The following is a 12891-nucleotide window of genomic DNA, read 5'->3' as shown; positions in this document are numbered from 1 at the left end:
AACCTCAAGGTCAACATTTGTGCTTCAAATACTTCATATCTATCTCTTTCAGAACTACACAGAATAGACTACCTTATCCGAACAACTTGCTATGGTTCTGTTTATTGATTTTTTTTATTTTGACTCGGTTCCTTCAAGCCAAAGGAATGGTTCCAATGCCCTACCTCTCCTGTTACCTCAGTAAGGTAATATAAGAAATATAATGTAATATATAAGTTACTTATTTTTCCTTCCCTTCAAAAACATTGGCCTTGAATATATTTTTGGCTTTGACCTGCTGTTGACTCTTTAGTAAGTTACTCACTTTTTTAATCTTTGTAAAACTGTATTACTGGCTAAATTAGGTTTTAAAGTTTTTTCTCAAAACCCTATTGGCCACACTTTCTACTACCTACTTTTGAACAGGGTTTCATTCTCCTGAAATATATATCCTAATTTCTATTAGATTCCCTGACTGTGTTGTTTCATCACCTCTTTTGGTGATCCATTTAGATTTTGATTCTGATTAGTGATACTATAAGATGGTGTTTTTACATCATTCCAGGTCACCAGTAAATAGTTACCTTTTTGCTGTTGTCTTCAAATCTTATTTCAACAAGCTTCCTTAGTTTGATATTATTCCCCAAAAAAAAAAAAAAAAAAAAAAAAAAAAAAAAAAAAAAAAAAATTTCCTCTTCCTTTCCTCCCAGGGTGTCCAAATTGAATGCTTTATAGAAACTTCAGACACCTTTTGAGCATGCTATTGTCACATTTACTCCCATTGAGCAAATCTGCTCTGCTTTGGGCCAGCTGTCTTCTCTATTAATTTCATACTTTTATGTTATGCTGAAATAAAAGGTGTTAACTGAATCACCAGTATTCGAACTGAAGATAATTAAAATATCAATGAAATTAATGTTCTCTGGCCTTCCATTACTTATATTTGCTCTCAACTGTAAATATAAATATAGCTTAATGTCTGAAAATAGCTTTATTTTTATTAAAAATTCATCCACAAACCAAAGCAGTGTATTTCCTAGCATATCACCTAAGTAAAGCTTTAAACTACCAGCTAAGTCAGCAACTGATTAACAAAATAATAGAAACATATAAAATGTACATTACAAGAGTGAATAAATTGTAATCTTTTAAATTCATAGCAACAAAACAACTTCTGCAATAGATGGAATACAAAAATGTATATTGCATGGTGGTGTGATGCTCTGTATTAACTTCTCAGGTCACAGAGGTAGCTGTAAGCACCCCTTTGCAAGAACACTTCCAGGACTATGCTTGCTAACCCATGACACACACAACTACTCTTTATGGTATAAAATAGAACTATATCATGAAAAAGGTTCCAGTGAAAACCTCAAAACCAGGAGTAACATTTTGTTGTGGAAGACACTGTTCCTTCAAAAGAGTGTCACTGCACAAAAAAAAGCTGTAACACAATCAGCTTCTGAGTTAAATGTCAAGAAACATGGGATCTAAAAGAGGGAGCTATCCTCTTTAAGCTGGACAATGTCCTTGCCTACCATTCCTATTGTATGTTGGCAAAAATGCTATATGTAGCCCAGGCAAGAAGGAAAACAAAATATAATTCAATTTTAAAACAATGCAGTCTCTTAATTGCAGGTCTTTTTCTATTGCCCAGAACCATCCATTCCCCAGTCTCCACCGTCACAGACAATGTGGAGATGGCAAAACTTGTGCAAAGAATGAAATTAGTCTTTTGGATGTAACCACCAGCATATTCCACCTAATAAATCTTCTTCCAGTTGATTACTGAGGTCTTACTAGACAAGAGTGAGGACGTTCTGACTGCTGCCTGAGGTTAAGTTAGAAATATGCATATTTGTCAGCTATAGCCAGTGCAGATGACTGGATCAGTTTCTTTCATTCCAGTGATTAATTAATTTACCATGATTATTAACTGATACTACATAATCCTGTCCCAATTCAGTGTCTCGCAGACTTTGGAAAATAAATATTCGCTTATCTGTGTGAATAAATGGTAGGGATATATTTTTCCTTCTAAGAACAGAATACCCTGAAGTCACCTTGTCTGTTTGAAAAAATCTTCAAAGAAAAATATGCACCTATGGTGCTAACACTAAATACAGGAACAAACACATATTTATGTAAACTACTGCTAAAAACTGTTTTTCTCTCCACCTCAAAACACATGATGAAAGAATTTTTTTTTTAAGGTAACATTTTTTCAATATTCTAGTAGAAAATTTACATATTCAAAGCAAACAAACAATGTCAGTGTTTAATATTCTAAAATAGAATAAAAATCACATAATTTATTCTCTATTTTCATTGGTACTTTTTGTATACTTTAATTGCCAAACAACGTAGAAACTCTGTCAGTTAATTTACATATTTTATAATTTATATGTTATTTTCAAAAATATTAAAGTTGTGTTTTCCCTGCTAATTCAAGATGCTTTTTCATACTAACAGTGGCATATAAGCAAACCTATTTAAAATTATGGCTTGAATAGAGAAGCTTGATTTCAAATAATTTATTTTATAGTAAAGAAAATAAAAAATTAAAGCTGAAAAAAACCCCTATTTTATATAGCTTAAAGTATTTCTCCTTCTTTTTAACGTTTCCTTCATTAAACTATGCTCCTAAAAATTTGGCTGCAGATTTAGTTCAAAAGAAGATGAAGTGCCTGGTTTTATGATGCACTCCACTTAACTAATCCCTTAAATTCATTGGGAATTAGGATTCTCTGGTAAATGATTTTAATAAGATCATTGTAATTAACAACTTTCTTAATTTCTAATACTTTACTTACCATTATATGACATTATTACTTCTTAAATGAAAGCTTGGAATAATTACACGCAACATCTATTATTCAATGGACTTTGTAAAGCCATATTATGAATTCCAAATGTATATGCAAAAGGTCAGACACTCAGAGAAATGCTTGCTGTGGATATAAGCATGTGTCTGCATTTAGTTTTCTTTTCCAATCTTTCTAGAATTATTAATATTTATAGTTATTTCCAGTAAAATTTTCAAACTTTTTCTGATATGGAAAGAACATCTTTAAGAAAAGCTAAGATTTTAACTCAATCACATTTAGAAAAAACCCTGGGGTCTTCATCAAAATACCAGCAGTGTGCATAGCCATAGAGAAAGATATTAATTTTGTTTCCTATTCACAAAACAATTTGCGTATTTTACAGTAAAAATATCAGTCGCATGTGTTCAGAAAAAGGAGGCTACTGTCTCCCAGAAGTATTTACTGGTAACTAAATCTCTAGTCAGTACCTGCAAAATCCACTATATGGAAGCTAGATTTTCTCATTTTGGCTTTTTGACTTGATAGTTCTTGGTGTGCAATGGCCTCCTTTCCACAGAGGAGGAATAATGAGTGTGCTCATACCAAAAAGCATCTGTAGTGTGAGGTTTATAGGACTTAGACGCCTACTCCTTTACTTGGACATCTAAGTGCTAAATTTTAACACATACATCCCTCCAAAGTAGAGTTTGTTGTATGCTTTCAGCTCAAACAGTACTGCTTCCACACAGTATATTCAGATATTTCTCTAGATGTAGTATTTCCTATGTTGTTTCTCTAAGTCATATCCTGCTGAGCATGCAAGCAGATTAAATCCTCTTAATGCACTCCAGACACAAATGGGAATATACCTTCTTAACAAGCTCTTTGAATCCCCTTTGATGACCTTTTAAGAAGACTGTCTCTCTCTCCACTGACTATATGGAAGGAAAGCTTGGACTGGTAAAGCAATGGATATAGATTTGTGAGAAATGGGCAGTGGAAGCTTGGGAACAAAAATAAGTACTCTGAAGATAGTTCAATCACAATAAAAATAAAGTAAAATAAAATAAAATACTTTGTAATTTTTTCAAAGGACTTTCAATCAATTTTTCAAGTTTGGCTGTTAATTCTTAACTTTTCAGAGTACTAAGAACTTAAATAGCACTTTTGTATTCAAAGCAAAATTCTAATTGATTTCAGTTCTACTTTTAAGTACTCAGGTCATTGTCTATGTGATCCTACAAAACAAACATTGTTCTGGGCAAAAAGAAAGTGAGAAATGCTTTGTAAGTAGTCAACATATGACAATTTCGAGCAAAGTACGCTGCTTAAGTGGTTAAACTGACCATTAGTTTGGAACTATAAAAGAGACAAAGAGCATCTCATCAACAGTAACATTCAGCTTCATTAGCTTCAGGAATATTCTGGCTTTTGCAGCTGCCCAACTTATTCCTCATTCAAATTTTGAAATAGAGCTAAATAGCAGCTCTTCGTATGGTCACTATATAAAAAGTGCATAAAAATGTGACCTATAAAGATGCTCATTAAGTAATTAATGTTGAATGATTTCTGAAAAAGTTGTCAGCATTTATTATATTACAGAACAGTAAGCAGTATGATTATGCTTTTCTGTGCACTCTTCTATCCTAAATTTTTCAGATATAAACCTGATCTGAGCTGCCTCAAATAGCCATAATAAGTTAATACAGATCAAAAGAAACTTAAAGAATATTCTGAATTGGATATGGTACCAAAAAAAAAGTAACTAAATCATAGGCATAGGCATATTATCATAGGCAGTTATAAAAATATTGGATATTGTTAGATATATCTTACAGATGGAGTTATGTTGAAGCCTGGATTCAAATATTTCCAAGGATTCAACATCTGTAATGAAATGTAATAAAATGTTTTAGTGATCAATAAATTATTTTTTCTGGTAGGAAAAAGGTTTTCACTTTCAGTTATGAACACGATTTCCCATTACTGGGCTTTTTGCTACTCTGTAAAAAATTGTTGTTAGCTACCAAAAATTTTAAATTACCTATAGTTGGTGAAGTTATGAGAAATCATACTAATAATGCATCTGCATATGTTCATTACGCCCTGTTCTTAACATCCATGGTGAAACACCAAATAGCTTAGCATATTAGCCTAGATAATCTTAGCATCTGTTCATAAAAGAATGAAGCCAATGATTTGGTTCACTTCCCACACTTAATAAAGAGGTTTGAGGTAATTTTAAAAAGTTATTTCAACCTAGTGCAAGTCATGCCTAATGAATGTAAGACTAGGTCAAAACAGGTATTAGGGAATAAAGGTAGAATTGCAGCTTTTAGCAGTGAAGATGGTGAAGGACCTTGAGGGGAAGCCGTATGAGGAGCCGCTGAGGTCACTAAGTGTTCAGCCTGGAGAACCCAGAGGAGACTGAGGAGACGTCACTGCAGTTACAACTTCCTCATGAGGAGAAGAGGATGGGCAGGCATTGCTCTTCTTTGTGGTGACCAGTGACAGGACCCTAGTGAATGGCCTGAATTTGTGTCACTAGAGGTTTAGGTTGGATATTAGAAAAGCATTCTTCACCCAGAGGGTTTTTGGGCACTCACTGGGACAGGCTCCACAGGCAAGTGAGAGCACCCATAGCAACAAGCCTGACGGAGTTCAAGAAGAGTTTGGACAATGCTCTCGGGCACAAGATGTGACTCCTGGTGCTGTGCGGGGCCAGGAGGTGGACTCGATGATCCCTGTGGATCCCTTCCATCTCAGTATATTCTGTAATTCTGTGATTCTTTACAAGACCAGTTCTATCTGCTGTAAAGCATCTCCCTTGAGCTGTGAGCCATCTGGAACGCTGAAGGTTCTCCCTTCCACTCCTTTAACCTACTTAGTGTGAAATATGCACAGAATGAAAATACTAATTTGTAGTATTTCCCTTTTACCAGCCTCACTCTCCCTATAAATCTATATGGTTAAATATGGCTCAAAAGAATTTAAAAAAAACCCCTGGATTCTAACTTGATATTAAAGATGTAAAGATTTAGAGAGCATAATAGGCAACTTTATAAAAACTATTTTTACTCCACACCTAAAATATTAGATCAAAATATTACAGGTATAAAGGGACTTCACAGGCTCAATATTTTTTCTTGTAAATAATTAATTAACTAAATAAACCCCCCATACACACGGAGATGTATATTTCATTGTAACTCTATCAGTTTCAATGGAGCTGCAAAAATACAAACTGCAGAATGGAGGAATCTGACTTCTACTATGCAAATTTTATTGTGTAGGTGAGACGGGTTTTCAGGAGCTAAATTCATCTCTTCAACTCTTTCTCCCAGCTCTGTGTAACTGAAAGCTAATTAACTGATATCATCTTTCTTACATCTATATAAAAGTTCTGTTTTTCTCTACGTAAATCACACAAAAGTGGAAAGCATTGATAACGTGGTCCAAATACACTGTAATATATCACAGCAACATAACTACAAAGCTCCATTGGCTCTTAACTGGAGGAAAAAGCAATATAAGAAAAACAAGTGAAAATATCTATTCTGTGCCATCATATTCTAAAGAAGTATGGGGTTTGTTATCTTTGAAATCAGGCCTTTTTCATCCAGGAAAGAGAATGGTCCAGTTAGAATCAGTGAGAGACATCCACTACTTCTTTAATAATAAAATTTGTTTTTCCCCTTTATTACAAGGGCAGTACTTCCAAGCAAAACACTACTGAATTTTCCAACAGACAGCACTGGAAGATTTCTAAGTAGATTATAAGTGACACTAATAGAAACAATTATTGCATCATAAAGTATTTTTTTATCTTTCATTACCTATCAAAAAGACCTTCCAGAAAAAGGGAATCTTTTCCCTATGATATACAGCAACCTTCTTCACCAACTCCTCTCCAAAAAACAATGTTCATCTCTCATTTTAAAATGAGGAAAATCTTTTGACTTCCATTGCAGAGATTTTAGAAGTTTGAACAAACTTCCAAACACTTGCAAGGGTCAGTGTCCCAATTTGATGCCACTGAGTTTTGGAATTCAGTAGTATGACGGTTTTGGTAGATAATGGAAATACTGAACTTCTTCAAATGCTTATAATATTGGATATTCTTCAGATTTCAGGATTTTTTTGTTTTGGTTTTGCTAGTACTCCACCATCCACTTGCAACAGAAATTTAAGTATGCAACAAAGAAAATCCATATTCTATTTAAACTATTTGAACTTCAAATTGGAAATGGATTTAACAGGTATTTTGTCTTCAAGTTGTGAAAAGGAATGTAAAGTAACACGGTAATTAGATTTTATTTTAACTTTTGAAATAAATGTTAGTTTTATTAATATCTGCATACATGGGAGAAGTTTTGTGCTTGATCGTACAGAATATGTGAATTTTCAAAAAGTGAAAATTGCAAGTAGTTATCAATTTCTGTTAAATCACTAAAATAAAACATATCTTTTCTTAGAGTTTAAATCTGAAAATGCTGATGCTTGAGACAGTCAATGATCATACAATGAAAGTCAGAAGAATCTTGTCATAAGTAGACTTCATATCCATAAAAGTTTGAATAATTGGATCTTTCCTGCATTTCAAGGCTTAACTTTTCTACAGACCACATGCCCAAGAACTTAAATGTTGTAATGTGGTATATACAAAATATTTCATTGGAGTGTTTTCAAAACCAGTAATAACAAAAAGAAACAAGCATATATTGTGACACCCAAAGTATACTTAATGTTGTATTTAAATACATATATGGTGTATATCTCTATATTCTGCTGTAAGTTAATTGAAGAACACATGTTGACATGGAGAATGACATTACTACTAAGCTCTATTCACAATAATAAGACTATTTATCCAAAGTTAATAAAAACTTGAATCAGTAGTTTCCTGAGTTGTCACATATATCTTTTATTACATATATCATTGAAAAGGGCTTTTTCCTGAAAAAGAATATTATTAAAATCACTTCCAATTTTTAACTTATTTCTTGCCTATTACAAAGCAAGAGTAATGACAACAGCAACTGAAATAAACGAAAAACTGTTCTTACCATGACAGCTGGGCAGGGCTCGGTTCCATCCAGGTCTTCCGTCATCTCCCATGATACATGTTAGTGTAGAGTATCCTTGAAGAACATAACCTGCATCGCAGTAATATGTAACAGTGGAACCCAGTTTATAATCCATTCCAAGTCTTGTTCCATTCATTATATTTCCAGGATCAAAACAAGACTCGCGAAGTTTTGCTGTAGAGGAAAAAAATGCGAATACAATTCTAAATATAATCTAGAATGAATAAATAATAAAAATAAATATAATTAAGTAAGTATTTCCTGGAGTTCTCTTGAGGTCTTCTTTGAGCACCCTGTAGAACCTGAGGTTTTTTTAAGAGGCCTTTCCATCAAATATTTTCTCTACTTCATTCTAACAACTGTACAAATTACTATATAGTGACTGAAACCATGTCTTTTGTCCTTTTTTAAAGGTAGTTCCTATAATGCTCCATTTTTTTTTCAGAATTCATTGTGATAAATTATAAATTTATGTAGTTGGATTAATTTAGATATATGGATATTTTTCCAGTAGATAAGGTACATCCTGGTTTTAAAATGTGTGATGTGAAAACTGGTAAATGGAAGACATCAATATGAGCAATTTTTTACAAAATAAGAGGTATGCAAACAAGAATTTCTTCAAAATTAAAAACCCCAAATGAATTTCTATGTGTATATGATATAATGGTGTATTTTCATATACATATTTATCCCTCATTGGAGGAAAAAATATAAAATATTCTCTAAATGTATCTCAATTTTGATCATTTATACCTATTTGTTTCAAAATATTGAAATAAATTCAAACACATGCATATGGTTGGATATTTGCCTCCCTCTTACTTCCATAATGTGAATACCAATGTCCAGTAACAAAGTGCACAAAAAGAAATACTCAACATTTTTAATTAACAGCATTATTATACAGAAGGTGAGAAAAGTACAACATTTAAGAAAAAAATGTAATTTCCTTTAAGGAAAAAAGAGTAAATGTATTATGTAGAAGCTGGAGTAAAGCAGATGCTTTTGTGCTGTGCAGGATGGACTCTGCAATAATATAATTTATCAAGCAGAAGATGGAAATTTCAGATTTTCTTTAACATTTAAGGGTGCTGTGGAGAAAGCTAATAGGGAACAGTTCTTCATTTTCTACAAGATCAGTGCCAGCTTTCAAATACATCAAAAAAAGTGTTTATTTACCAGGCATATTTGCACTGTGGAACTTTCTGCTACAGGTAGGTATGGTTGCCAAAAGACTATATGAGCTTTGAACTTCCTGGAAGGCTTTTTAAGAGTTTTAAATGAAAAGACACTTTATCTGATTCTTTCAGTACCTAAACTGAAGTTTCTGAAAAATTACAGATAAGCAAGAACAATTATTATTTATTTGACTTTTATATAGTTTGGCCACACATAAACTACTGGTCCCTACTAGAGCCAAGCTAATGAACTAAGTACATCCCTCAAGGACACTTCTATGTTTCAGTATTTCTGAGAGGAGATAAATAATTACATCGTGTTTGGATTTGTAGAAGGAAACACAGAATAATTCTTTTGAAATTTCAATTTCACATTTTCCAAAAGAACATGAAGATCTCCTAATGCATTTAAAAATTTATTATGATTTGCATATATAATCTACAGAGCATGATTCTGATATGAAAAACAACACAATAACAAATAATAGTTACAGTACATCTTTAATCATTAAGAACAGGTATTAGATATTCATATTGACTCATACAGGTAGTTGTAGTGTGGTGTCTAAAACTTATTTAACACTCATTCAAAAATTTGGATGGACAACGAAAAGTTGAAAGATGCAATTTACTAGAAAGTTTGTAAGGTATCACACAGATATTAATAACCATTATGTAAGCCAACCACATTTTCATTTGAGAAGTCTGGCAGGTGTCAGGGCAAATTTCAAATTCTTTCAAGTCCAAATTATCAAATTTAGGAAAAAAAAATAGGATAATCTAATTTAGGATTACAACTAATATTTTAGAAAATCAATACAATATCATTTTTCCCTCTTATGGAACCAATATTGTTACACCTGTAATGATTCACAATTTCTAATGTGAGATCATTATTCTCGTGTTTATGACAAAAATAATTCAAAATGTTTCATAATTCTAGAAGATACACAGATAAAGCAGATATTAGTACTAGATGAAAAAATAAAAAGTGAAAAAATAAAGTAATCTATTATGTCTGGTGCATAAATCAAAAATTGAGAAAAGAATGATCTGTCACAGCACAAATTATCTCTAGGGAAAAAATACAGCCCTGTAATTTTCTTTTCCCCAAAATTATAGTTGTGACAGGCTCCTGAAATTGCTGACTAAACAGTAACAATGTCACTGTAGAAATACATTTTCTTAATACCAATTCTGAAAAATAAAGCCTGAAATAATAAGCACCTTAAAACTACTTTTGCAAATCTGAAGGAACTGCTAAGTGAAGTTGTAAAAAAAGTTAATAGAATACACTACAGTGTATGAAGAATAAATCAAATGTGGCAAAAGGATTCATCAGATCTGGCTGAGAACCAGTGAAAAAAAGAGCAAGTAAGAAGACTGTTTCCGCAAATTTTTAAGTGCTCCCAGGAGACAGGAGGGAAAATTCTTCACCACTGCTGTCATGTTGCTCCAACTGAGGAACTCAAGACCTTGATTACCCCTTGAGGTGGTTTGACACAAACCACCAAACTACCACACCCCTGTAGCCCTTCCTGGTTTTTTCCCAAGAATACTAGTATCATTAAATTAAAACCACATAAGGGCAGTGACAGATTTAGCAAGTACTGTATTAACATAAAGATTTTTTTCTATAGGAGCATTTTAAAAATTATTTTCTGTAATAAGTAGGCAGGAAATATTTTTTTTTCATTAGGCAGTTCAGATTTGGGTTACAGTAACGTTACACTCTTGGATGTGCATAGCAGGTATCAATTCCTTTTGTAAACAATAAAATTTTGCAACAAGCTTCAACCAAACTAGCATTTACTTCTCTGATAACATTGTCACACCACCGGATCAAGTAAGGCTCTGAAATACAGGCTGAAAACAGTGACACATGCTGTTTCAATCTCAAGATCAACAAGGAAGTCTCTGTTGAATAACATAGAGTAATGATGCCAAAATCCTCCTGAAAACTACTATCTCAGTGCATGGAAAACAATATTGAAAGCCAAGAAAAGCAGGTGCTTTGTCCAGAACGTGATGACTTACTAGTCCATCCCTACATCTCGAAAAGAATAAAGCCATAATAGACTTCTTAGAGATAATATTACAGACATACCTAACTATAGCAAGCATTCCATAATTATTCTCCAGAGTGCTTAATAGGGCTAATAAGCTTTTCTTCCATTATAACATAGAAATGAAGTGAGGGAGAGAGAATGGGAATAAAACTGAACCAGAGACATGGTTACAGATCAGACCTGGGACATGGGTCAGTCTGAGATTTGGATCTGAAAAATACGGCCCACCAATGAAGTGTAACTTGAGTACACTGTCACTTAAAATAGAATTAGTGTACATATAGGCCACAACTGCACGAGTTACAATTTGTATAAAAAATTTAATTTCATCACATCAGAAAAATTTAGGTTGAAAGAGATGTAGTACAACCCCCATGAACATCAGGGCCAATTTGATTAGGTTACCTAGGGGTCTGTGCAGTCCAGTTATGATTTTAAAGGATTCAGATGACATCATCTAAGGGCAAGCAGTTCCAACATTTGACTAACATCAGAGTGATTAATTTTTTCTTAATATGTAATTGAAATTTCTCTTATTTCAACTTGTGTCCATTAGCTCTCAGTTGATCACTATGTGCACCTGAGAAGACCTTGGCTCTGTCTTTTCAACACTACCTTGCTGTTGCAGTGGGGATTCCTGCAACACGTGTATCAGACAACGAGGCCCATGGAAAAGAATATACGGACCGATTCTTGGTAGATATTTTCAGAGATGTTTATTTTCCAGCCACATGGCCGGTGACTGCCGAGGAACTGAACAATCACAGGACCAGAGGGTCCTTCCTGGGCAGGGGAACACAAAAGCGGGGACAGAGGCTGACCAGGGAGTAGAGAACCCCCATAGGCCCTGCCTCTACCCTGGGGCCCCTCTCCCAGGACCACATGGCAAGGGGGAGGAACCCCAACACTTCACCCGTTTATTTTTAACAAAAAGAGATTTAAAACTTAACATTGAAAACAACTGGATAAACATAAGAAAAACAGTTTCAAACAAAACAAGCCACCCTCCTGAGTCCTTAAATGTCCAAACGGATTTTTTTTCTGTAATATCTTAAGGCTGACAGAAGGGAGACAGGACTCTCCGAGTATGTTTTGTGGGGAAACTGAGGCAGGAGAAGGTTTCTTCCATATGTACCTGTTGGAACTCTAAACAACAATAGTTAAATTCTTTCCCCACCCTCGTCATCCTTAACTCAGCATTGGAAAGGGATTTTTGGTGAAACTATTGGTAAAGGTATGGTTTTGTGAGGGAAACCATGGGTGAAAAAACAGATTGGGAACACACTGGGGTTTATAGGATACAGGATAAAAGGGAAAGGTGGGATTAGGAAAGGGAGATTGTATGGGCTGTTTATAATGGGGATATTGTCTAACATGACTACGATTTGCAGCGTATATACTGCCTTTCACAGAAACACCATCAGGCCCAGTGACCTCTGCTGCTTGTAAGCCTTTCTTTCCTTGGACAATCTTGAACTCTACTACTTCTCCATCTCCTAAGCTTGGGATATATTTTTTGGGGTTATTCTTTTTAATAGCAGTTCTATGAACGAATATGTCTTCCTGGTTGTCACATCTTGTTATAAAACCATAATTTTATTTAACATTATAGCATTTTACTATTCCTAAAACCTTAGCTATGATGATCTTTTCCTTTTTCCGAGTGGCTGCTGTTTTCTGTCTCGCTGTGTTTTTGCTTTCACTTGCTCCCGTGTTGGAACTGCTGGAGCTGCCAGGGCTGCCAGGGCCGTTGGGGCTGCTTTTGCCT

At 34.0% G+C, this 12891-nt stretch overlaps 1 protein-coding gene across 2 annotated transcripts in view; it reads right to left on the bottom strand.

Moving 5' to 3' along the window:
* The window catches only part of CSMD3 (CUB and Sushi multiple domains 3), a 621464-nt gene that overhangs the window by 158425 nt on the left and 450148 nt on the right, over positions 1 to 12891 (bottom strand). For both annotated transcript variants that reach the window (XM_008642636.2, XM_017746102.1), the window contains one exon: positions 7853 to 8047. In XM_008642636.2, coding sequence (XP_008640858.1) covers positions 7853 to 8047 — 195 coding nt within the window. The remainder of the gene's footprint in view (positions 1 to 7852; positions 8048 to 12891) is intronic.

Source organism: Corvus brachyrhynchos, unplaced genomic scaffold (assembly GCF_000691975.1).
Source record: "Corvus brachyrhynchos isolate BGI_N302 unplaced genomic scaffold, ASM69197v1 scaffold28, whole genome shotgun sequence".
Classification (NCBI taxonomy): domain Eukaryota; kingdom Metazoa; phylum Chordata; class Aves; order Passeriformes; family Corvidae; genus Corvus; species Corvus brachyrhynchos.
Note: the sequence above shows the minus strand (reverse complement) of the source record. Positions and strands in the feature narration are given on the sequence as shown.